The sequence below is a fragment of the Erithacus rubecula genome, assembly GCF_903797595.1.
Source record: "Erithacus rubecula genome assembly, chromosome: 29".
NCBI lineage: Eukaryota > Metazoa > Chordata > Aves > Passeriformes > Muscicapidae > Erithacus > Erithacus rubecula.
In genome coordinates, this window is record NC_136681.1 from 523,415 (window position 1) to 549,612 (window position 26,198).

A 26,198-nucleotide genomic window follows, 5' to 3' on the forward strand; every position below is an offset into this window, starting at 1 on the left:
GTGGATTGGTCAACAACCTCAGGAATTACGGAATAGACATCACCGCTATGTGCAGTGGACTCACCACCTACATGGCTTACGAAGTTCACAGTGAGTGCAAGCATGGCAATTCTCTAGTGCTACTGACCTGGCCTTTTTGTCTGCTGGGGCATGACTAAGACACCATTGCTGCTCTTCCACCTCAAAACCCAGGGATACCAAGGGTTTCCTTCAGCAGTTGCCCAAAGGGTTCGGCACCTCTACAGATCTGCAGGACTGCAATAGGCTGGGGTCACAGTCCCCATAAATGACCCAAAAGAAGCCCTTCCACATACTATCCAGAAAGGTTACAGGGGATGAAATTGTGGCTCAAAATGTTTCAGCCAGCACAGAACTCCCCAGTTATGCCCAGTCAGGTCGAATGGTCATTCTAAGAACTGCTGTCCTTCAGGTTACAGCTTCCCAATGACTTTACCCATGTGCTTCACAATGCTAAACCAAGAGGCTTCGATCCTTGTAGGTTTTTGCCTGAGGCAACAACCCAGTTCCCCAGGGCTTTAATGACCTACACTCGGTAGGAGTCTTTCAGAATGTCACAGTCCATGTGACAGGAACCATGAACTAAGGTAGAAGCCTCTCAGTGTAATGCCCAGCCAACGGAATTCACAGGAGCCAGTGCAATAGAGGCCCAATTTCTGCACAGGAATCCCAAAGGGTTTTCAAGAGCACATCTTTGTGGGCATCCCTTCCTGAGCCAAAGAGGCAGTGACGCCAAGAGAATCTCTCCTGTGTACAGCTCAAACATTCTGAATGCAGCAATTCTTCAGAACCCTGCTGGCTATCAGCCACACCAGCACTCTCCTGTAGAAAGTCAATCCAGGTCTTAGGCACTGGCTCATGGGGTTTTGTCTTTTCTTTTCCAGCCTTCCAAGGACCCCAGACGACTCTGGGATCCTGCATTACCCTCGATGTCCTGAGAGCAGTGGAGCTTCAGTACTGCAATAGCAATGGCAATTGGAATGGCAATTGGAATGGCAACTGGAATGGCAATTGGAATGGCAATGGCAATGGCAACTGGAATGGCAACTTGAACGGCAATTGGAATGGCAATTGGAATGGCAACAGCAATTGGAATGGTGGTTGGAACGGCGGTAACAATTGGAATGGTGGCTGGAAAGGTGGTAACAACTGGAATGGCAACTGGAACACCGGCAACAACTGGAATGGCGGTTGGAATGGCGGTTGGAACAATGGTAACAATTGGAATGGCGGCATCAACTGGAATGGCGGCTGGAATGGCCAGTGGAACAATGGTAACAATTGGAATGGCGGCATCAACTGGAATGGCAACTGGAATGGAGGTTGGAATGGCGGTTGGAATGGAGGTTGGAATGGCGAAAACATTTGGAATGGCAGTGGCATTTGGAATGGCAATTGGAGTGGCAACGGACAGGTGAGAATTCCTTAGCCCGTACCAAATTTCTCAGACCAAATGGGGGGACTGCAGAGCTGCTGCCTAAAGGCAAGCCTGATGCCCTTCTTGCTCGGCATCTCCTCCTTGAGAGCTTCTTGCTGGAGGGTGCAGATGCTTTAGAAGAGCAATGGCTGTGGTTTCCTTTCAAGACCTTGAGCATGAATTTACTGTGGCCAGGACTCTTGCACAAATCAACATCTAAAGGCACAAGATGAAAGCTATCAGACGTGGCAATGATTCTCTGAATCCATGAAAAGATTTCTTACGGCCTCTGCCCAACACCACAGCCTTGATTCTGGGTCCTATGGAAAAAATTGAAGGCAGGGCTGGCACATCCTGGAGGGGGGCAGCAATTCTTGCATTGTAGCAGGGAGTTTTCTAAACCTTTGGGGACATCACTGTTATTACCCTTCCAAGGTGAAATGTCTTCTTTCCCTTGGTTTTTTATTCTCAGCAGATTCCAGGCATCATCTTCAACAACACGCAAGTCATCGTTGGTGGCCAGTCCCAAATTGTGACCATCAACAGGCAATGGCGCGTGGCAGTCATTGAGCAAATGAGCGGCGGCGGTTCCTGGAAAACCATCTGGAACTACAACACGGTGAGTGGCAGAGCGGTTGATCGATGAAAAAATCATGTGAGGAGACTGTCTCCTAGTACGTCTGGCTAGAGGGGGTGATTGTTTCTTTATTCCAAACGTTTGGAGTCCAAAACATGGACCAGTAAAATTCTCAGCATTTGTTATGGTTTCCATCATGACTTTATCCCAATTTTAGCAGCTGAAAAATACAGAATTGTGAGTGCTGAATAATTTCATTTCACAGGGCGTCATTGCAACCAAAGTCACGCAACAGAACACCTGCTACATTTCCATCATGAACAGAAGCGAGATGCCCAGCTTTGATAATCTGGCCCGCCTGGCACAAGACAGCAGGGTAAGGTTCCAAAGGAGCAGCCGGGTCTTGGCCCTGGAGATCATCAAGCCATTTCTTCATGCGCTTTTTCTTTTTGGAGAGGATCAGCTTGTCCCTAATGGTAGACTTTTCTTTCTCTAAACAGTAATGCAGATAGGGAATTTACGGTAGAAATGCTTTGCCTAAAGAAGAAAGGGGCTGCATTATTCATTTCCCCAGCTTCACTTTCTCAGAAGATGTTGAGGATGTCTACAGCTTGCAGGCCACAGCCTTGCTCTGAGGAGCCCTTCAAGGGCCTTAATCCTTTTGCAATGTCTGGATCTCAGAGTTCCTCCTAGACTGTTCAGTACCAAACTACATTGGTCAGCTCCAAATTTGTCATCACAGCTACTCTTGGCCAGACTCCCTTGTCCTTTGGGGCAGGAGAGAGCATCTCCGTATTCCTGAACCCTTCCACCACATTCATGGGATGATCCACAACTGGAGGCATGTGGCCCTAGATGAGGAGGGAGCTAGAGACAGAGGGAAGCCAAGGGCGTGGGAGGAGACAGTAAGAAAGCAGCAAGAGACATGAGCCAGGCCATAAGTGATTCCAGAAGTACAAGAGAGAGGCAATTTATCTGAAACAAAGCTGACTGGAGCTGTTTGAGAAGACCTGTCCCACTAGAGTACCCGGGGGTCACAGAGAGGGGCCCTAAGCACCTCCTGCAAATAGTCCAAGAGCAAATGTGTCGGCTGGGGCTTGCTGCTGCTCTCTCTCAGGTTCCAGGTTAGAATGGGCTGCAGGAAGAGACTTCTCCTGCTGGCCTTGCAGCCGACAGCCTGAGTGTCTCTGAGGCGCCAGGGCAGCGACTGAGCAAATGCTCTGGAAGGAGCTCTGGCTCCACAGAGCGGCCGCACTCCACATCTCCTCTTCAGTGCTTTCCTTGCTCTGCCACTTCCCCTCAGGCTCTGTGCACCTTGACTCCATTAGAATGAACTTTGCCTTTAGAGTGGCCTTCAAGGCTTGCTAGTCGTTCCACAGCCCCCAGGGGATTAAAAGGCATCCCTAAAGGCAGGTTGGACTCAAACACCCAGCCACGAGTCATCATTCCAGAGGAACAGGCCTAGCAGAAAACAGCTCCTGACACTCAGCTTGCTGAATGCTTGTTTTCCATGTTTAGAATCTGCTCGGTTTTGGAACACCTAACAAGAAGATCACCTTTGTCACCAGTGGATTGGTCAACAACCTCAGGAATTACGGAATAGACATCACCGCTATGTGCAGTGGACTCACCACCTACATGGCTTACGAAGTTCACAGTGAGTGCAAGCATGGCAATTCTCTAGTGCTACTGACCTGGTCTTTTGGTCTGCTGGGGCATGACTAAAGCTCCATTGCTGCTCTTCCACGCCAAAGTCCATGGACACCAAGGGTTTCTTTCAGCAGATGAAAAAATGGTTCAGCATCTCTGATGATCTGCAGGACTGCACTAGTCCCCATAAATGACCCAAAAGATGCCCTTACACATCCTATCCTGAAAGTTTACGGGGGATGAAACTGTGGCTCAAATTGTTTCAGGCAGCACAGAACTCCCCAGATATGCCCAGTCAGGAAGAATGGTCATTCTAAGAACGTCTGTTTTTTAGGTTCGAGCTTGCTGATGAATTGACCCAGGAATCCTTCAAAATTTTGGCCTTCACAACACAAAGCCAAATGGCTTCCATCCCTCTAGACTTATCCTTATGTACTTAAAGGACTTACACTCGGTAGGAGCCTTTCAGAATGTCACAGCCCATGTGACTGGGTCCATGAACTGAGGCAGCAGCCTCACTCACAGGAGCCAGGGCAATAGAGCCCTGATTTCTGCCTGGGAAATTTTAAAGGATTTCAAGAGCACGTCTTTGTGGGCATTCCTTCATTCCTTGCTGAGGCCCAGAGTCAGTGCTGTATGGGGATTTCAAGAGTATCTGTCCCTTGTACAGCACTAAAAATCCCAGTTCAGCAAATCTTTAGAAACTGGCTGACTCTGAGCAACACCATCACTCCTTTACAGAAAGGCAGCCCAGGTCTTACACGTTGCCTCATGACATTTTTTTCTTTTCTTTTCCAGCCTTCCAAGGACCCCAGGTGACTCTGGGATCTTGCATTACCCTCGATGTCCTGAGAGCCGTGGAGCTTCAGTACTGCATTGGCAATGGCAGTGTCAATTTCCCGGTGAGAAAACCTTAGTCCTTGCATTTCTTGGGCAAAATGGGGGTGATTCCAGAACTGCTGCCCAAAGCCAACTCTGATGTACTTCTTGCCTGGCATATCCTCCCTGAGAGCTTCCTACTTCACAGTGAAGATGCTTTAAACAGAGCAATGGTTGAGTAGAGGTTTCCATTCAAGACCTGCAGCATGGATTTACTGTAGGCAATGCTCTTGCACCTATCAAAGTCTAAAGGCACAAGATGGCAGCTGATAGATGCGACAATGATTCCCTGAATCCATGAAAAGAATTCTTACGGCCTCTGCCCAACACCACAGCCTTGATTCTGGGTCCTTTGGAAAAAATGGAGGCCAGGGCTCGCACTTCGCTGGGGAGGGGGGCAGCAATTCTTGCATTGCAGAAGGGGTTTTTTTAAACCTTTGGGGACATCACTGTCTCCATGCAAAGGCGACAACTCTTCTTTCCCTTGGCTTTCCAGTCTCAGCAGATTCCAGGCAGCATCTTCAACAACACGCAAGTCATCGTTGGTGGCCAGTCCCAATTTGTGACCATCAACAGGCAATGGCGCGTGGCAGTCATTGAGCAAATGAGCGGCGGCGGTTCCTGGAAAACCATCTGGAACTACAACACGGTGAGTGGCAGGGACAGGGCTCATTCAAAAAGCATCCAAGAATTCTGGCTCCTTGTACAGCCTGCCCAGGGCTGGCGATTGTTTCTTATTCTAAACATTTGAATCCCACAATACAGGGTATAAACTCTCAGCATTTGTTATGGTTTCCATTCTGACTTCAACCCAATACTGACAGTTGGAAAAAACAGAATTGTAAGAGCTGAATAATTTCATTTCACAGGGCGTCATTGCAACCAAAGTCACACAACAGAACGCCTGCTACATTTCCATCATGAACAGAAGCGAGATGCCCAGCTTTGATAATCTGGCCCGCCTGGCACGAGAGAGCAGGGTAAGCTTCCAAAGGAGTAGCAGGTTCGTGGCCCTGGAGATCATCAGGCCATTTCTTCATGTGCTTTTTTTTCTGGAGAGGATCAGGTTGTCTCTAGTGGCAGAGTTTCTTTTGACTCACCTGTAATATAGATGGGAAAATTGTTAGAGCAATGCTTTGCCAAAAGGAGAAAGGGACTGCATTATTGTCTCCCTGACTTTCTCTGAGGATGTTGAGAATGTCTGCAGCTGGCTGGGAAAACCTGTTTTCTGTGCGGCCCTCTTCAGTGCTTTCATTGCACTGCCACTTCCTTTCAGCACACTTGCACCTTGACTGCATTAGAACAACCTCTACCTTTGCAGCTGCCTTCAAGGCTTGCTAGTGGTTCCACAGCCACCCCGGGGATTAAGAGGTGTCCCTAAAGGCAGGTTGGACTCAAACACCCAGCCACGAGTCATCATTCCAGAGCTAGGAACAACCCAATCTGGAACTAGCCTCTGAAACTCAGCCTGCTGAATAATGTTGGTCTTTCATGTTTAGAACCTGCTCGGTCTTGGAAGAGCAACCAAGAAGATCACCTTTGTCACCAGTGGATTGGTCAACAACCTCAGGAATTATGGAATAGACATCACCGCTATGTGCAGTGGACTCACCACCTACATGGCTTATGAAGTTCACAGTGAGTGCAAGCATGGCAATTCTCTAGTGCTACTGACCTGGCCTTTTTGTCTGCTGGGGCATGACTAAGACACCATTGCTGCTCTTCCACCTGAAAACCCAAGGATATCAAGGCTTTCCTTCAGCAGTTTCCCAAAGGGTTCGGCACCTCTACAGATCTGCAGGACTGCAATAGGCTGGGGTCACAGTCCCCATAAATGACCCAAAAGAAGCCCTTAGACATCCTATCCAGAAAGGTTACAGGGGATGAAATTGTGGCTCAAAATGTTTCAGCCAGCACAGAACTCCCCAGTTATGCCCAGTCAGGTAGAATGGTCATTCTAAGAACTGCTGTCCTTCAGGTTACAGCTTCCCAATGACTTTACCCATGTGCTTCACAATGCTAAACCAAGAGGCTTCGATCCTTGTAGGTTTTTGCCTGAGGCAACAATCCAGTTCCCCAGGGCTTTAATGACCTACACTCGATAGGATTCTTTCAGAATATCACAGCCCATGTGACTGGACCCATGAACTAAGGCAGAAGCCTCCTCCTGTAATGCCCAGCCAACGGGATTCACAGGAGCCAGTGCAATAGAGGCCCAATTTCTGCACAGGAATCCCAAAGGGTTTTCAAGAGCACATCTTTGTGGGCATCCCTTCCTGAGCCAAAGAGGCAGTGACACCAAGAGAATCTCTCCTGTGTACAGCTCAAACATTCTGAATGCAGCAATTCTTCAGAACCCTGCTGGCTATCAGCCACACCAGCACTCTCCTGTAGAAAGTCAATCCAGGTCTTAGGCACTGGCTCATGGGGTTTTGTCTTTTCTTTTCCAGCCTTCCAAGGACCCCAGACGACTCTGGGATCCTGCATTACCCTCGATGTCCTGAGAGCAGTGGAGCTTCAGTACTGCAATAGCAATGGCAATTGGAATGGCAATTGGAATGGCAACTGGAATGGCAATTGGAATGGCAATGGCAACGGCAACTGGAATGGCAACTTGAACGGCAATTGGAATGGCAATTGGAATGGCAACAGCAATTGGAATGGCGGTTGGAACGGTGGTAACAATTGGAATGGTGGCTGGAAAGGCGGTAACAACTGGAATGGTGGCTGGAACACCGGCAACAACTGGAATGGCAACTGGAACGGCAACTGGAACACCGGCAACAACTGGAATGGCAATTGGAACGGCAACTGGAACACTGGCAACAACTGGAATGGCAACTGGAACACCGGCAACTGGAACACCGGCAACAACTGGAATGGCAACTGGAACACCGGCAACAACTGGAATGGCAACTGGAACACTGGCAACAACTGGAATGGCAACTGGAACACCGGCAACAACTGGAATGGCGGTTGGAAAGGCGGTTGGAACAATGGTAACAATTGGAACGGCGGCATCAACTGGAATGGCGGCTGGAATGGCCAGTGGAACAATGGTAACAATTGGAATGGCGGCATCAACTGGAATGGCAACTGGAATGGAGGTTGGAATGGCGGTTGGAATGGAGGTTGGAATGGCGAAAACATTTGGAATGGCAGTGGCATTTGGAATGGCAATTGGAGTGGCAACGGACAGGTGAGAATTCCTTAGCCCGTACCAAATTTCTCAGACCAAATGGGGGGCCTGCAGAGCTGCTGCCTAAAGGCAAGCCTGATGCCCTTCTTGCTCGGCATCTCCTCCTTGAGAGCTTCTTGCTGGAGGGTGCAGATGCTTTAGAAGAGCAATGGCTGTGGTTTCCTTTCAAGACCTTGAGCATGAATTTACTGTGGCCAGGACTCTTGCACAAATCAACATCTAAAGGCACAAGATGAAAGCTGTCAGATGTGGCAATGATTCTCTGAATCCATGAAAAGATTTCTTACGGCCTCTGCCCAACACCACAGCCTTGATTCTGGGTCCTATGGAAAAAATTGAAGGCAGGGCTGGCACATCCCGGAGGGGGCAGGAATTCTTGCATTGTAGCAGGGATTTTTCCAAACCTTTGGGGACATCACTGTTATTACCCTTCCAAGGTGAAATGTCTTCTTTCCCTTGGTTTTTTATTCTCAGCAGATTCCAGGCATCATCTTCAACAACACGCAAGTCATCGTTGGTGGCCAGTCCCAAATTGTGACCATCAACAGGCAATGGCGCGTGGCAGTCATTGAGCAAATGAGCGGCGGCGGTTCCTGGAAAACCATCTGGAACTACAACACGGTGAGTGGCAGAGAGGTTGATCGATGAAAAAAACATATGAGGAGACTGTCTCCTCGTACGTCTGGCTAGAGGGGGTGATTGTTTCTTTATTCCAAACGTTTGGAGTCCAAAACATGGACCAGTAAAATTCTCAGCATTTGTTATGGTTTCCATCATGACTTTATCCCAATTTTAGCAGCTGAAAAATACAGAATTGTGAGTGCTGAATAATTTCATTTCACAGGGTGTCATTGCAACCAAAGTCACGCAACAGAACACCTGCTACATTTCCATCATGAACAGAAGCGAGATGCCCAGCTTTGATAATCTGGCCCGCCTGGCACGAGAGAGCAGGGTAAGCTTCCAAAGGAGTAGCTGGATCTTGGCCCTGGAGATCATCAGGCCATTTCTCTGTGCCCTTTTTTCTTATGGAGAGGATCAGGTTGTCTCTAAGTGTAGACTTTTCTTTCTCTAAACTGTAATGCAGATAGGGAATTTACGGTAGAAATGCTTTGCCTAAAGAAGAAAGGGGCTGCATTATTCATTTCCCCAGCTTCACTTTCTCAGAAGATGTTGAGGATGTCTACAGCTTGCAGGCCACAGCCTTGCTCTGAGGAGCCCTTCAAGGGCCTTAATCCTTTCGCAATGTCTGGATCTCAGAGTTCCTCCTAGACTGTTCAGTACCAAACGACATTGGTCAGCTCCAAATTTGTCATCACAGCTACTCATTACCAGACTCCCTTGTCCTTTGGGGCAGGAGAGGGCGTCTCCGTGTTCCTGAACCCTTCCACCACATTCATGGGATGGTCCACAACTGGAGGCATGTGGCCCTAGATGAGGAGGGAGCTAGAGACAGAGGGAAGCCAAGGGCATGAGAGGAGACAGTAGGAAAGCAGCAAGGGACATGAGCCGGGCCATAAGTGATTCCAGAAGTACAGGAGAGAGACAATTAATCTGAAACAAAGCTGACTGGAGCTGTTTGAGAAGACCTGTCCCACTAGAGTACCCGGGGGTCACAGAGTGGGGCCCTAAGCACCTCCTGCAAATAGTCCAAGAGCAAATGTGTCGGCCGGGGCTTGCTGCTGCTCTCTCTCAGGTTCCAGGTTAGAATGGGCTGCAGGAAGAGACTTCTCCTGCTGGCCTTGCAGCCGACAGCCTGAGTGTCTCTGAGGCGCCAGGGCAGCGACTGAGCAAATGCTCTGGAAGGAGCTCTGGCTCCACAGAGCGGCCGCACTCCACATCTCCTCTTCAGTGCTTTCCTTGCTCTGCCACTTCCCCTCAGGTTCTGTGCACCTTGACTCCATTAGAATGAACTTTGCCTTTAGAGCGGCCTTCAAGGCTTGCTAGTGGTTCCACAGCCCCCAGGGGATTAAAAGGCATCCCTAAAGGCAGGTTGGACTCAAACACCCAGCCACGAGTCATCATTCCAGAGGAACAGGCCTTGCAGAAAGCAGCTCCTGACACCCAGCTTGCTGAATGTTGGTTTTTTCTGTTTAGAATCTGCTCGGTTTTGGAACACCCAACAAGAAGATCACCTTTGTCACCAGTGGATTGGTCAACAACCTCAGGAATTACGGAATAGACATCACCGCTATGTGCAGTGGACTCACCACCTACATGGCTTACGAAGTTCACAGTGAGTGCAAGCATGGCAATTCTCTAGTGCTACTGACCTGGTCTTTTGGTCTGCTGGGGCATGACTAAAGCTCCATTGCTGCTCTTCCATGTCAAAGTCCATGGACACCAAGGGTTTCTTTCAGCAGATGAAAAAACGGTTCAGCATCTCTGATGATCTGCAGGACTGCAATAGTCCCCATAAATGACCCAAAAGATGCCCTTACACATCCTATCCAGAAAGCTTACGGGGGATGAAATTGTGGCTGAAAATGTTTCAGCCAGCACAGAACTCCCCAGTTATGCCCAGTCAGGAAGAATGGTCATTCTAAGAACCTTTGTGTTTTAGGTTCGAGCTTGCTGATGAATTGACCCAGGAATCCTCCAAAATTTTTTGGCTTCACAACACAAAGCCAAATGGCTTCCATCCCTATACATTTATCCTTATGTACTTAAAGGACTTGCACTTGGTAGGATTGTTTCAGAATGTCACAGCCCATGTGACTGGGCCCATGAACTGAGGCAGCAGCCTCACTCCCAAGAGCCAGTGCAATAGAGCCCTGATTTCTGCCTGGGAAATCCCAAAGGGTTTCAAGAACACGTCTTTGTGGGCATTCCTTCATTCCTTGCTGAGGCCCAGAGTCAGTGCTGTATGGGGATTTCAAGAGTATCTGTCCCTTGTAAAGCTCTAACTATCGCAGTTCAGTAAATCTTTAGAAACTGGCTGACTCTGAGCAACACCAACACCCTCCTGCAGAAAGGCAGCCCAGGTCTTACATGTTGCTTCACGGCATTTTTTTCTTTTCTTTTCCAGCCTTCCAAGGACCCCAGGTGACTCTGGGATCTTGCATTACCCTCGATGTCCTGAGAGCCGTGGAGCTTCAGTACTGCATTGGCAATGGCAGTGTCAATTTCCCGGTGAGAAAACTTTAGTCCTTGCATTTCTTGGGCAAAATGGGGAGACTCCAGAACTGCTGCCCAAAGCCAACTCTGATGCACTTCTTGCCTGGCATATCCTGCCTGAGAGCATTCTGCTTCAATGTGCAGATGCTTTAAACAGAGCAATGGTTGAATCGAGGTTTCCATTCAAGACCTTGAGCATGGATTTACTGTAGCCACTGCTCTTGTACTCATCAAAGTCTAAAGGCACAAAATGACAGCTGACAGATGTGGCAATGATTCCCAGAATCAATAAAAAGAATTCTTACAGCCTCTGCCCAACACCACAGCCTTGATTCTGGGTCCTTTGGAAAAAATTGAGGACAGGGCCTGCACTTCCTGGGGGAGGGGGGAAGGCGGGGGGCAGCAATTCTTGCATTGTAGCAGTGAGTTTTCTAAACCTTTGGGTACATCACTGTCTCCATGCAAAGGCGACATCTCTTCTTTCCCTTGGCTTTCCAGTCTCAGCAGATTCCAGGCAGCATCTTCAACAACACGCAAGTCATCGTTGGTGGCCAGTCCCAATTTGTGACCATCAACAGGCAATGGCGCGTGGCAGTCATTGAGCAAATGAGCGGCGGCGGTTCCTGGAAAACCATCTGGAACTACAACACGGTAAGTGGCAGGGACAGGGCTCATTCAAAAAGCGTCCAAGAATTCTGGCTCCTTGTACAGCCTGCCCAGGGCTGGCGATTGTTTCTTATTCTAAACATTTGAATCCCACAATACAGGGTATAAACTCTCAGCATTTGTTATGGTTTCCATTCTGACTTCAACCCAATACTGACAGTTGGAAAAAACAGAATTGTGAAAGCTGAATAATTTCATTTCACAGGGTGTCATTGCAACCAAAGTCACGCAACAGAACGCCTGCTACATTTCCATCATGAACAGAAGTGAGATGCCCAGCTTTGATAATCTGGCCCGCCTGGCACGAGAGAGCAGGGTAAGCTTCCAAAGGAGTAGCAGGTTTGTGGCCCTGGAGATCATCAGGCCTTTTCTTCATGCGCTTTTTCTTTCTGGAGAGGATCAGGTTGTCTCTAGTGGCAGAGTTTCTTTTCAATTACCTGTAATATAGATGGGAAAATTGTTAGAGCAATGCTTTGCCAAAAGGAGAAAGGGACCGCATTAATGTCTCCCTGACTTTCTCTGAGGATGCTGAGAATGACTGCAGCTGGCTGGGAAAACCTGTTTTCTGTGTGGCCCTCTTCAGTGCTTTCATTGCACTGCCACTTCCTTTCAGCACACCTGCACCTTGACTGCATTAGAACAACCTCTACCTTTGCAGCTGCCTTCAAGGCTTGCTAGTGGTTCCACAGCCACCCCGGGGATTAAGAGGTGTCCCTAAAGGCAGGTTGGACTCAAACACCTAGCCACGAGTCATCATTCCAGAGCTAGGAACAGCCCAATCTGGAACTAGCCTCTGAAACTCAGCCTGCTGAATAATGTTGGTCTTTCATGTTTAGAACCTGCTCGGTCTTGGAAGAGCAACCAAGAAGATCACCTTTGTCACCAGTGGATTGGTCAACAACCTCAGGAATTACGGAATAGACATCACCGCTATGTGCAGTGGACTCACCACCTACATGGCTTACGAAGTTCACAGTGAGTGCAAGCATGGCAATTCTCTAGTGCTACTGACCTGGCCTTTTAGTCTGCTGGGGCATGACTAAGAAACCATTGCTGCTCTTCCACCTCAAAACCAGGGACACCAAGGGTTTCCTTCAGCAGTTTCCCAAAGGGTTCGGCACCACTGCAGATGTGCAAGACTGCAATAGGGTGGGGTCACAGTCCCCATAAATGACCCAAAAGAAGCCTTTCTGGCTTCTGGATATCCTATCCAGAAAGGTTACAGGAGATGAATATGTGGCTGAAAATGTTTCAGCCAGCACAGAACTCCCCAGTTATGCCCAGTCAGGAAGAATGGTCATTCTAAGAACTGCTGTCCTTCAGGTTACAGCTTCCTAATGACTTTACCCATGTGCTTCACAATGCTAAACCAAGAGGCTTCGATCCTTGTAGGTTTTTGCCTGAGGCAACAATCCAGTTCCCCAGGGCTTTAATGACCTACACTCGGTACGAGTCTTTCAGAATGTCACAGCCCATGTGACAGGACCCATCAACTAAGGCAGAAGCCTCCTCGTGTAATGCCCAGCCATCAGGATTCACAGGAGCCAGTGCAATAGAGGTCCAATTTCTGCACAGGAATCCCAAAGGGTTTTCAAGAGCACATCTTTGTGGGCATCCCTTCCTGAGCCAAAGAGGCAGTGACACCAAGAGAATCTCTCCTGTGTACAGCTCAAACATTCTGAATGCAGCAATTCTTCAGAACCCTGCTGGCTATCAGCCACACCAGCACTCTCCTGTAGAAAGTCAATCCAGGTCTTAGGCACTGGCTCATGGGGTTTTGTCTTTTCTTTTCCAGCCTTCCAAGGACCCCAGACGACTCTGGGATCCTGCATTACCCTCGATGTCCTGAGAGCAGTGGAGCTTCAGTACTGCAATAGCAATGGCAATTGGAATGGCAATTGGAATGGCAACTGGAATGGCAATTGGAATGGCAATGGCAATGGCAACTGGAATGGCAACTTGAACGGCAATTGGAATGGCAATTGGAATGGCAACAGCAATTGGAATGGCGGTTGGAACGGTGGTAACAATTGGAATGGCAATTGGAATGGCAATTGGAATGGTGGCTGGAATGGTGGCTGGAATGGCGGTAACAACTGGAATGGCAACTGGAACACCGGCAACAACTGGAATGGCAACTGGAACACCGGCAACAACTGGAATGGCGGTTGGAATGGCGGCTGGAATGGCCAGTGGAACAATGGTAACAATTGGAACGGCGGCAACAACTGGAATGGCGTTTGGAATGGTGGTTGGAATGGCGGTTGGAACAATGGTAACAATTGGAACGGCGGCATCAACTGGAATGGTGGTTGGAACAGTGGTAACAATTGGAATGGTGGCATCAACTGGAATGGCAACTGGAATGGAGGTTGGAATGGTGGTTGGAATGGAGGTTGGAATGGCGAAAACATTTGGAATGGCAGTGGCATTTGGAATGGCAATTGGAGTGGCAACGGACAGGTGAGAATTCCTTAGCCCGTACCAAATTTCTCAGGACAAATGGGGGGCCTGCAAAACTGCTGCTTAAAGCTAACCCTGATGCCCTTCTTGCTCGGCATCTCCTCCTCGAGAGCTTCTTGCTGGAGGCTGTAGATGCTTTAGAAGAGCAATGGCTGTGGTTTCCTTTCAAGACCTTGAGCATGAATTTACTGTGGCCAGGACTCTTGCACAAATCAACGTCTAAAGGCACAAGATGACAGCTGCCAGATGTGGCAATGATTCTCTGAATCCATGAAAAGATTTCTTACAGCCTCTGCCCAACACCACAGCCTTGATTCTGGGTTCTTTGGAAAACATTGAAGGCAGGGCTGGCACATCCTGGAGGGGGGCAGCAATTCTTGCATTGTAGCAGGGAATTTTCTAAACCTTTGGGGACATCACTGTTATTACCCTTCCAAGGTGAAATGTCTTCTTTCCCTTGGTTTTTTATTCTCAGCAGATTCCAGGCATCATCTTCAACAACACGCAAGTCATCGTTGGTGGCCAGTCCCAAATTGTGACCATCAACAGGCAATGGCGCGTGGCAGTCATTGAGCAAATGAGCGGCGGCGGTTCCTGGAAAACCATCTGGAACTACAACACGGTGAGTGGCAGAGAGGTTGATCGATGAAAAAATCATGTGAGGAGACTGTCTCCTTGTACGTCTGGCTAGAGGGGGTGATTGTTTCTTTATTCCAAACGTTTGGAGTCCAAAACATGGACCAGTAAAATTCTCAGCATTTGTTATGGTTTCCATCATGACTTTATCCCAATTTCAGCAGCTGGAAAATACGGAATTGTGAGTGCTGAATAATTTCATTTCACAGGGCGTCATTGCAACCAAAGTCACGCAACAGAACACCTGCTACATTTCCATCATGAACAGAAGCGAGATGCCCAGCTTTGATAATCTGGCCCGCCTGGCACGAGAGAGCAGGGTAAGCTTCCAAAGGAGCAGCCGGGTCTTGGCCCTGGAGATCATCAGGCCTTTTCTTCATGTGCTTTTTCTTTTTGGAGAGGATCAGGTTGTCTCTAATGGTAGACTTTTCTTTCTCTAAACAGTAATGCAGATAGGGAATTTGGAGATAGGAATGCTTTGCATAAAGAAGAAAAGAGAAGCATTATTCCTTTCCCCATCTCCACTTTCTCTGAGGATGCTGAGGATGTCTGCATCTTGCTGGGTAAAGCCTTGCTCTGAGGAGCCCTTCAAGGGCCTTAATCCCTTCGCAATATCTGGATCTCAGAGTTCCTCCTAGACTATTCCATATGAAACTACATTGGTCAGCTCCAAATTTGTCATCACAGCTACTCATTACCAGACTCCCTTGTCCTTTGGGGCATGAGAGGGCGTCTCCGTATTCCTGAAACCTTCCACCACATTCATGGGATAATCCACAACTGGAGGCTTGTGGCCCTAGATGAAGAGGGAGCTAGAGAGAAGAGGGAAGTCAAGGACACAGGAGGAGAGAGTAGGAAAGCAGCAAGGGACATGAGCCAGGCCATATGTGATTCCAGAAGGACAAGAGAGAGGCAATTTATCTGAAACAAAGCTGACTGGAACTGTTTGAGAAGACCTGTCCCACTAGAGCACCCAGGGGTCACAGAGAGGGGCCCTAAGCACCTCCTGCAAATAGTCCAAGAGCAAATGTGTCGGCCGGGGCTTGCTGCTGCTCTCTCTCGGGTTCCAGGTTAGAATGGGCTGCAGGAAGAGACTTCTCCTGCTGGCCTTGCAGCCGACAGCCTGAGTGCCTCTGAGGCGCCAGGGCAGCGACTGAGCAAATGCTCTGGAAGGAGCTCTGGCTCCACAGAGCGGCCGCACTCCACATCTCCTCTTCAGTGCTTTCCTTGCTCTGCCACTTCCCCTCAGGTTCTGTGCACCTTGACTCCATTAGAATGAACTTTGCCTTTAGAGCGGCCTTCAAGGCTTGCTAGTGGTTCCACAGCCCCCAGGGGATTAAAAGGCATCCCTAAAGGCAGGTTGGACTCAAACACCCAGCCACGAGTCATCATTCCAGAGGAACAGGCCTTGCAGAAAGCAGCTCCTGACACCCAGCTTGCTGAATGTTGGTTTTTTCTGTTTAGAATCTGCTCGGTTTTGGAACACCCAACAAGAAGATCACCTTTGTCACCAGTGGATTGGTCAACAACCTCAGGAATTACGGAATAGACATCACCGCTATGTGCAGTGGACTCACCACCTACATGGCTTACGAAGTTCACAGTGAGTGCAAGCATGGCAATTCTCTAGTGCTACTGACCTGGTCTTTTGGTCTGCTGGGGCATGACTAAAGCTCCATTGCTGCTCTTCCATGTCAAAGTCCATGGACACCAAGGGTTTCTTTCAGCAGATGAAAAAACGGTTCAGCATCTCTGATGATCTGCAGGACTGCAATAGTCCCCATAAATGACCCAAAAGATGCCCTTACACATCCTATCCAGAAAGCTTACGGGGGATGTAATTGTGGCTGAAAATGTTTCAGCCAGCACAGAACTCCCCAGTTATGCCCAGACAGGAAGAATGGTCATTCTAAGAACGTCTGTTTTTTAGGTTCGAGCTTGCTGATGAATTGACCCAGGAATCCTCCAAAATTTTTTGGCTTCACAACACAAAGCCAAATGGCTTCCATCCCTATACATTTATCCTTATGTACTTAAAGGACTTGCACTTGGTAGGATTGTTTCAGAATGTCACAGCCCATGTGACTGGGCCCATGAACTGAGGCAGCAGCCTCACTCCCAAGAGCCAGTGCAATAGAGCCCTGATTTCTGCCTGGGAAATCCCAAAGGGTATCAAGAACACGTCTTTGTGGGCATTCCTTCATTCCTTGCTGAGGCCCAGAGTCAGTGCTGTATGGGGATTTCAAGAGTATCTGTCCCTTGTAAAGCTCTAACTATCGCAGTTCAGTAAATCTTTAGAAACTGGCTGACTCTGAGCAACACCAACACCCTCCTGCAGAAAGGCAGCCCAGGTCTTACATGTTGCTTCACGGCATTTTTTTCTTTTCTTTTCCAGCCTTCCAAGGACCCCAGGTGACTCTGGGATCTTGCATTACCCTCGATGTCCTGAGAGCCGTGGAGCTTCAGTACTGCATTGGCAATGGCAGTGTCAATTTCCCGGTGAGAAAACTTTAGTCCTTGCATTTCTTGGGCAAAATGGGGAGACTCCAGAACTGCTGCCCAAAGCCAACTCTGATGTACTTCTTGCCTGGCATATCCTCCCTGAGAGCATTCTGCTTCAATGTGCAGATGCTTTAAACAGAGCAATGGTTGAATCGAGGTTTCCATTCAAGATCTTGAGCATGGATTTACTCTAGCCACTGCTCTTGTACTCATCAAAGTCTAAAGGCACAAAATGACAGCTGACAGATGTGGCAATGATTCCCAGAATCAATAAAAAGAATTCTTACGGCCTCTGCCCAACACCACAGCCTTGATTCTGAGTCCTTTGGAAAAAATTGAGGACAGGGCTTGCACTTCCTGGGGGAGGGGGGAAGGCGGGGGGGCAGCAATTCTTGCATTGTAGCAGGGAGGCTTCTAAACTTTTGGGTACATCACTGTCTCCATGCAAAGGCGACATCTCTTCTTTCCCTTGGCTTTCCAGTCTCAGCAGATTCCAGGCAGCATCTTCAACAACACGCAAGTCATCGTTGGTGGCCAGTCCCAATTTGTGACCATCAACAGGCAATGGCGCGTGGCAGTCATTGAGCAAATGAGCGGCGGCGGTTCCTGGAAAACCATCTGGAACTACAACACGGTGAGTGGCAGGGACAGGGCTCATTCAAAAAGCATCCAAGAATTCTGGCTCCTTGTACAGCCCGCCCAGGGCTGGCGATTGTTTCTTATTCTAAACATTTGAATCCCACAATACAGGGTATAAACTCTCAGCATTTGTTATGGTTTCCATTCTGACTTCAACCCAATACTGACAGTTGGAAAAAACAGAATTGTGAAAGCTGAATAATTTCATTTCACAGGGCGTCATTGCAACCAAAGTCACGCAACAGAACACCTGCTACATTTCCATCATGAACAGAAGCGAGATGCCCAGCTTTGATAATCTGGCCCGCCTGGCACGAGAGAGCAGGGTAAGCTTCCAAAGGAGTAGCAGGTTTGTGGCCCTGGAGATCATCAGGCCTTTTCTTCATGCGCTTTTTCTTTCTGGAGAGGATCAGGTTGTCTCTAGTGGCAGAGTTTCTTTTCAATTACCTGTAATATAGATGGGAAAATTGTTAGAGCAATGCTTTGCCAAAAGGAGAAAGGGACTGCATTAATGTCTCCCTGACTTTCTCTGAGGATGCTGAGAATGTCTGCAGCTGGCTGGGAAAACCTGTTTTCTGTGCAGCCCTCTTCAGTGCTTTCCTTGTACTGCCACTTCCTTTCAGCACACCTGCACCTTGACTGCATTAGAACAACCTCTACCTTTGCAGCTGCCTTCAAGGCTTGCTAGTGGTTCCACAGCCACCCCGGGGATTAAGAGGTGTCCCTAAAGGCAGGTTGGACTCAAACACCCAGCCACGAGTCATCATTCCAGAGCTAGGAACAGCCCAATCTGGAACTAGCCTCTGAAACTCAGCCTGCTGAATAATGTTGGTCTTTCATGTTTAGAACCTGCTCGGTCTTGGAAGAGCAACCAAGAAGATCACCTTTGTCACCAGTGGATTGGTCAACAACCTCAGGAATTACGGAATAGACATCACCGCTATGTGCAGTGGACTCACCACCTACATGGCTTACGAAGTTCACAGTGAGTGCAAGCATGGCAATTCTCTAGTGCTACTGACCTGGCCTTTTGGTCTGCTGGGGCATGACTAAGACAACATTGCTGCTCTTCCACCTCAAAACCAGGGACACCAAGGTTTTCCTTCAGCAGTTGCACAAAGGGTTCGGCATCTCTGCAGATGTGCAAGACTGCAATAGGCTGGGGTCACAGTCCCCATAAATGACCCAAAAGAAGCCTTACATATCCTATCCAGAAAGGTTACGGGGGATGAAATTGTGGCTGAAAATGTTTCAGCCAGCACAGAACTCCCCACTTATGCCCAGTCAGGAAGAATGGTCATTCTAAGAACCTCTGTCCTTCAGGTTTGAGCTTGCTGATGACTTGACCCAGGAAACCACCAAAGCCTTGGGCTTCACAACACAAAGCCAAATGGCTTCCATCCCTCTAGATTTATCATTATGTACTTAAAGGACTTACACTCAGTAGGAGTCTTTCAGAATGTCACAACCAATGTGACTGAACCCATGACTTAAGGCAGCAGCCTCACTGTGTAATGCCCAGCCTTTAAGATTCAAAGGAGCCAGTGCTAAAGAGCCCTGATTTCTGCATGGGAAATCCAAATGGTTTTGAACAGCACATCTTTGTAGCCACTGAGCTAGTGCTCTATGGGGACCCCAAGAGAATCTGTCCTCTATACAGCTGAAACATTCTGAATGCAGCAATTCTTCAGAACCTTGCTGACTTTCAGCAACTGCAGGACTCTCCATCAACTCAGACCTTAGGCATTGGCTCATGGGGTATTGTCTTTTCTTTTCCAGCCTTCCAAGGACCCCAGACGACTCTGGGATCCTGCATTACCCTCGATGTCCTGAGAGCAGTGGAGCTTCAGTACTGCAATAGCAATGGCAATTGGAATGGCAATTGGAATGGCAACTGGAATGGCAACTGGAATGGCAACAGCAATTGGAATGGCGGTTGGAATGGTGGTAACAATTGGAATGGCAATTGGAATGGCAATAGCAATTGGAATGGAGGTTGGAATGGCGGTAACAATTGGAATGGCGGTTGGAATGGTATCTGGAATGGCGGTAACAACTGGAATGGTGGTTGGAATGGCGGTTGGAACAATGGTAACAATTGGAATGGGGACATCAACTGGAATGGCGGTTGGAATGGCGGTAACAACTGGAATGGAAATTGGAACAATGGTAACAATTGGAACGGCGGCATCAACTGGAATGGCACTTGGAACAATGGTAACAATTGGAACGGCGGCATCAACTGGAATGGCGGTTGGAATGGCAGTTTGAATGGCAGTTGGAAGGGCGGTAACATTTGGAATGGCAGTGGCATTTGGAATGGCAATTGGAGTGGTAACGGACAGGTGAGAATTCCTTAGCCCGTACCAAATTTCTCAGATCAAATGGGGGGACTTCAAAGCTGCTGCCTAAAGCCAAGCCTGATGCCCTTCTTGCTCGGCATCTCCTCCTTCAGAGCTTCTTGCTGGAGGCTGAAGATACTTTAAATAGCAAAGGCTGTGGTTTCCTTTCAAGACCTTGAGCATGAATTTGCTGTGGCCAGGGCTCTTGCACTCTTCAACGCTTAAAGTCACCAGATGACAGCTGCCAGATGTGGCAATGATTCTCTGAATCCATGAAAAGAATTTTTATGGCCTGTGCTGTACTATCCTGCCTTTATTTTTATTTCACACATCTCTCTCATCTTAAAATACACCTCTACTGCCATATCTCTTTGGATCAGAGCACTTATTCTTTTTCCGCAGTTATTTTTTAAAATATATTGTGTGAGACCTAGCTATTTGTATAGTCTGAATATATGGTTTTCTTATCTCAGCAGACAAATAACCAACAAATCATCACTGATGGAGATTCTCAAATCTCCATCTCTGGTGGGGACTCTCACATCTCCATCTCTGGTGTATCCCAGAGAATGAGCATCAATAGTCAAACACAAACAGCAATTTTTGAGCAAAGGAGCAACCGGTTGTCTTGGAAAACCATCTGGAACTACAACACGGTGAGTGGCAAGGAGGGGCTTGTTCAAGATGTTTACGAGTAGACTGGCTCCTTACACAGCTGGCCTAGATGTGGGGAGTGTTTTCGTTATCCTAAATTTTGGAGTCCATGATATGGGGTAGAAAGTCTCGACTTTTGTTATTGTTACTGTCAAAACTTATTTCAATGCTAACAGTTGGAAAAAATCTGAATTTTGAGTGCTCAATAATTTTATTTTACAGGGTGTCATTGCAACAAAAGTGCTGCAAGAGAGAACATGCTACATTTCCACCATGAACAGGAGTGAGATGCCCAGCTTTGCTGCAGTTATCAAAGTGGCTGCAGAGAGGAGGGTAAGAATTTAATGGAGGAGTCACTTGGAATATTGCTCAGTATTTGAAAGTAAACTGATGTGGAAGACTGCTATTTTCAAGGCCTTTAAAACCATTAGATATTTAGAAGTGATTAATTATGTTAATTATGTAGTTCATTTTATTTTGAGTTCTATTTTATTTAAAAGGGTTCAAAAATAAGAATAAGCTTTTTAAGCTGAAGGTTTCTCATTTTTAATTAATGTTATAGATATCCTGGGAAATTTTTACATTGTTTAAAATGAGTTGTTATACTGACCTCTTTTTAATACTCTTTTATGACCCAAGAGTGTAGGTGTGTGGTAAGGTACTCTTTAAAATCTTCCATTACTTGCATGGTAAAAAAATGAATTTCTTGGGTTGAAGTGTATTTGCTGAAGAACAAATATCTCAATAACCTGGAAAGTTTTAAATCATCTCTCAAAATGTTTGCAAATAACTACCATGTTAACATTAGCTCCATCCACATGGGATTTAAAAAATAGTATCAGCATTTAGCATACTTACCCCTTTGGTAGGCACTGGCATCCACTGAAGACTCAGAACTAAGTCCTTAAAAACATGAAGGCTTTAAAGAGCAAGAACATCTAGGGGGTAGAAGAAAACCAGCAGAGTGTTATCAGTAAAGGTATAAGCTTTAGCTATAGGTTGTGTGGCTTGCTTCAAGGCTTGACTCCCTTAGAATGAGCTCCACCTTTGGAGCTGCCTTCAAGACTTGATAGTGCTTCCACAGGCCCCCAGGGCAGGTTGGACTCAAATCCCCAGCCCCAAGTCATCATTCCAGAACTAGGAATAGGCCTAGAAGGGAAGGAGCTCCTGACTCTGATCTTGCTGAATGCTGGTTTTTGTTGTTTAGAACCAGATCGGTTTTGGAAGACCTAACAAGAAGATCACCTTTGTCACCAATGGACTGGTCAACAACCTCATGTCTTATGGAGCAGATGTCTTCACCATGTGCAGTGGACTCACCACCTACATGACTCGTGAAGTTTACGGTGAGTGCAAAGGAATTCTGTCTCTAAGTGACATGGCATTTTTTTTTCCCTTTGGAATGAAGAATGCACACTTGCTGCTCTTCCACTTTGAGATGCACAGTTTCAGTGGTTGCACAAAGGGTTTGACATCTCTACAGCTCAGGACTAAAAAAAGGTTGACCTGATCTACACCATTACCACCCATTTTTGTGAAGTTTAAGGTGGCTTAAGTTATTGCATATGATTTTACACACTGATATCCTCTGCAGTGCCTACACGACACTAATAACTCTAAGCACCACTGTTCTCTCATTTCTGTATTTTAGACCCAGTGTTATTTTGTGACTTCAAAGAGATTCTTTGTCTATTAAAAGATTTCTTATACAGCAATTATATTCTTAAACAACAAAGTTGACTAGGCTAGTTTTCATTGTTGTTACTACAAAGCAACAAAAATGAGTTCTCATCGATTAACTAAGAATATCTTCCCTATGAACTACTTGTAATTTTTTCATTTGTTTTTTTAAAGGACTCCAATACAATCAACAATCATGCACTGCACTTAACGTCTTGAGACTCGTGGAGCTGAGGTACTGCAGAGGCAATGGAAACTTTTGAAAACCTTACCTTTCTTGAAACAAGCTCCAGCCTTCAGAGCTGCTGCCCAAAGCCAACCCTGATGCCCTTCTTCCCTGACATTTCTTCTTTCAAGAGTTTTGTTCTTGATACTGAAACAGATCATTTGTTGACTGGAGCTTTCAATTAAAAACCTTTTGCATAGATGACCTCTGGCTTGTTTGTCATTACTCTACCATTCAACCATCTTTGAAATCTCCATGGAAATATTTTGATTGCCACCCTTCTGCCCCATTTGAGCCCTTCAAGTGCTCTTTTCATTGCCAGCTCTCAACACAGGGCACAGCCAGAGAGCTGGGCAAGCCCCAGGTTGGGTATGGTACAAACAAGGCATTCACAGTTAGGACCTTCCTTCCCTGTTTGGGGAAAGATGCCCCAAATTAAGGATCTTGATTAATGGGGCACAAAAGAAAGAAGTGCAAAGCAGTGAATTTGCCTTCTTTAGGGAAAGGGAAGTCTGTGGAATTTATCATGTTGTTCTTATAGAGCCCTCCATTTCATTTTCCAGTGCATAGCAAGGACTGGCTATAGGGCACCACACTGAACACTGAAATAGATGAAAATGTGCTTCAACTGTTTATACACAGTATAAAAACAACTGTTGATCCCTTGAGACAGTGCAAGATTCCCACTCATCTCCTTCCAAATGCCTTTAGTTTAGACATGAACATTAAAAATAAATAGATAAAAAGCTGTCTTCCTTAATGCTGTAATGCTACCTACAAGAAGATGAACGATTTTTTCCATTTTTGCTGCCAGGAACATGTCCCTTTCCAGACAGCAAATTCCAGATTCCCTCTATGAGATCCTCCCAGTGTTCAGTAATATAAATTGGACACAAATCAAGCTAGGAATAGAGTCATGTTTCTGTTGAGCTAATGAGCATTTGACAAAATGTCAATCCCCATCTATTGTGACCCAACACCTAACCTGTAGTTTCAAATGTTCACTTTTTGGGATGTGTTTGTTTGTTTGTTTGTTGTTTGGTTTCTTGTTGTTGTTTCTGTTGGTTCTCTTTAACAAGTGGGACTTGAAGGATTTAATTATCTTGGGCTCTTGTCACACAAGAAGAATTTTCCCCTCCTCAATCGTTCAGTAGACTCCTGAACAAAATTTTTCTAAATGGTCAAGCCACTGTCAGAGAAAAATCAAAGAGAGTGAGAATCCCAAACAAGTGACAGTTGAGAATTTTAGAGGAAAATTAGAATAGACTTTTTTTTTTTTTTTTGTAGCAAGCCATGGTTTCTGTTTCTCAAGATTTTAGAATCAAGATTATTTCTTCTTCTCTAACAAAAATGGCAGAAGGCCACAGGTTATCCAGGTGAATACAAATCTGCCTTTAGTACCAATACCAGCCATGCAACATCCCTCAGTTTCTGATGCCTTCTCACTGGTCCCAAAGGCTTCATTCTGTAGCAGGTTGCAAGGATGTAGAATTCACTGAGGCAGCTGTCAGACAAAGGTATCTGAATTCTCATATTCACATTCTCGAAGTCAGGCTTGTGCTTCCCATATTTTAGATCTCTCAAACCTCTTGGAGTCTCTCCAACCTTTCCTCAAAAAAAATCACGTTTTTCTCAACTGTTACACTTGCAGGCAGGTTGGCTGTATCAGGGAAGCCAAAACAAAATGGAATGTGAGAAACGTGCAGAACAATTAACATGATGTTATAGCTACAGCACAGCAATGCTTATTTTCACACAAAACTAATTTTCTCTGTTTTTTTCATAAGGTTGCATATTTTTAAATACATTCAATGTTATCCTGATGAAACATTTTAAAGCCACAGAATTATTCTTAACTTATAAAATTGTCAGAAGAATTGGACCCATTATTTGACACTGTCATCCACTGAAAACCAGATAAACAGGTGAACCCTGAGCATCACGTGAAAAGTAAAATTGCAGCATTTTCAGTTCAACTCTGATTAACAAACAGAAATTTAAACATGTAAAGGAGGATTCAGTCAAGTTATGATGGGATTATATGATCACAATAAACTCTCATGGTGACCCATGGGGCTTTTCATAAATATTTACTTTACTGGAGAGTCAGCAGGTGGGAAAAAAGGTAAAGAGTGAAGGAACACTCTAAAAACCAAGATAATTCTCCATGCTCCCATTTGCACTCAGGTGGGCATGCCCTGCTCTAGGGAAAGGGATCCTCATAACTTCTTTAGCCTAGAAAACTGTGGTTCAAGGACAGAATGAATCACATTCCATAGTTAAAAAAAACCCCTCAAGCTCTAGCTTCCAAGGATGGAACCAGAAATAATTTCATCAGTTTTACTCTTGCTAGACAGAAAGGAGCAGAAAAAACACAGGAAGATGTGTGTGCACAGAATGCAACAGTAATTTGAGGAAAGGCTGAAATCTGGAATTTTCTTTCCCTTGGGAGGTTGCTGCACAGTGGGACAAGAATTTCCTATGGAAACAAAATGCCTTGAGCAGAGCTTTAAAGAGGATGCAGAGACAAACCTGTACTGGAAAGAAAACAGGGTCTTAGGCAGACAAAGCCCCATTCCCTGCACTTCTTCCTGGATATTCTACTGTTGTCATTAGTTCTGTAAGCTGTGCTTAATGGCAAGTCCTGAGGTGCCATTTGCCACACAAACTGCTCAAGCACTCAGAAGCTGATGGGGAGCTGATGGGAGGGTCAGGGCTCCAAGGGTGATGCATTTCTGTAATGGCCAAGTTGGCTCAGATTGCTGAAAGCCAGGGACAAAACTGTTTCCCAACTCATTGCTAACAACACTGAAGGGAGGAGGATTGTACAGATCAGTTTCTCTCGCCTTTCTTGAAGAGGGCTCAATTTATGGAATTTCCAGAATGTTCAGGGCAAATTTGGGAGAAAACGTCCAAAATGCCCCCCCCCACCCCCCCCAGGAAGAAAACCCAAGAGGCCCCTCCCCCAACTCCCCCAACCACTTTGGGAAGAAATTTCCTCATAGACAAGTGGGAAAAAACCTGTTTATTCAACTGGCAAAGCGCGGCCCAGCACAAAAAATGAACGATACCAAACAACAAAACCTCTTGCCACTCTGAAGAGATGACATCATCAGAAAGTCCCTCTCCTGTGGCTGGTAGCTCGGCTCAGTCTGTTATCAGTCCTCTGGTGCTGGGAAATGCCACTGACCAGGCCAGGCCCCAGTGGGCCACAGGTACAAGCTCCTGGTGCTGCCCCTGGGCCCCCAGTACAGAGCAGGTTCAAATAATTCCAGGGGAGAAAAAGGAAAAGACTGTCTGGGGAAGTTCTCTGCTTCAGTTAGTCAGAAACTAACTAAAAGCAAAGCAGAGCTCTCTCCCACTGCTCACCACAGTGACACAGTCCCAGAGATGAAGCGATGGAACTCCTATCTCTATGTTTTGAAAACAACCACCTCAGACATTCCACTGCTTCTCCGTCCTCCCCTTCACTCTCAAATCCAACCTTAAAGGTACAAAACTTATTTCTGGGCTGAACAGACGAATGGGGATTC

General features: G+C 46.7%; 2 protein-coding genes across 2 annotated transcripts; both read left to right on the forward strand.

Annotated features, from left to right (window-relative positions):
* Positions 1-15,422: 15,422 nt before the first annotated feature.
* On the forward strand, positions 15,423-20,330 carry LOC306813497 (gastrokine-1-like; the record flags this gene model as incomplete). Its single annotated transcript, XM_079328967.1, has 8 exons — positions 15,423-15,473; positions 16,087-16,225; positions 17,018-17,121; positions 17,606-17,758; positions 17,979-18,089; positions 18,610-18,748; positions 19,543-19,698; positions 20,278-20,330. 8 exons carry the CDS (start codon positions 15,423-15,425, stop codon positions 20,328-20,330), a joined length of 906 nt encoding a protein of 301 aa, XP_079185093.1.
* A 337-nt stretch (positions 20,331-20,667) lies between these two features.
* On the forward strand, positions 20,668-22,762 carry LOC306813561 (gastrokine-1-like). Its single transcript, XM_079329053.1, has 4 exons — positions 20,668-20,761; positions 20,982-21,092; positions 21,967-22,105; positions 22,614-22,762. Exons 1-4 carry the CDS (start codon positions 20,675-20,677, stop codon positions 22,700-22,702), a joined length of 426 nt encoding a protein of 141 aa, XP_079185179.1. The 5' UTR covers positions 20,668-20,674; the 3' UTR covers positions 22,703-22,762.
* Positions 22,763-26,198: the final 3,436 nt, after the last annotated feature.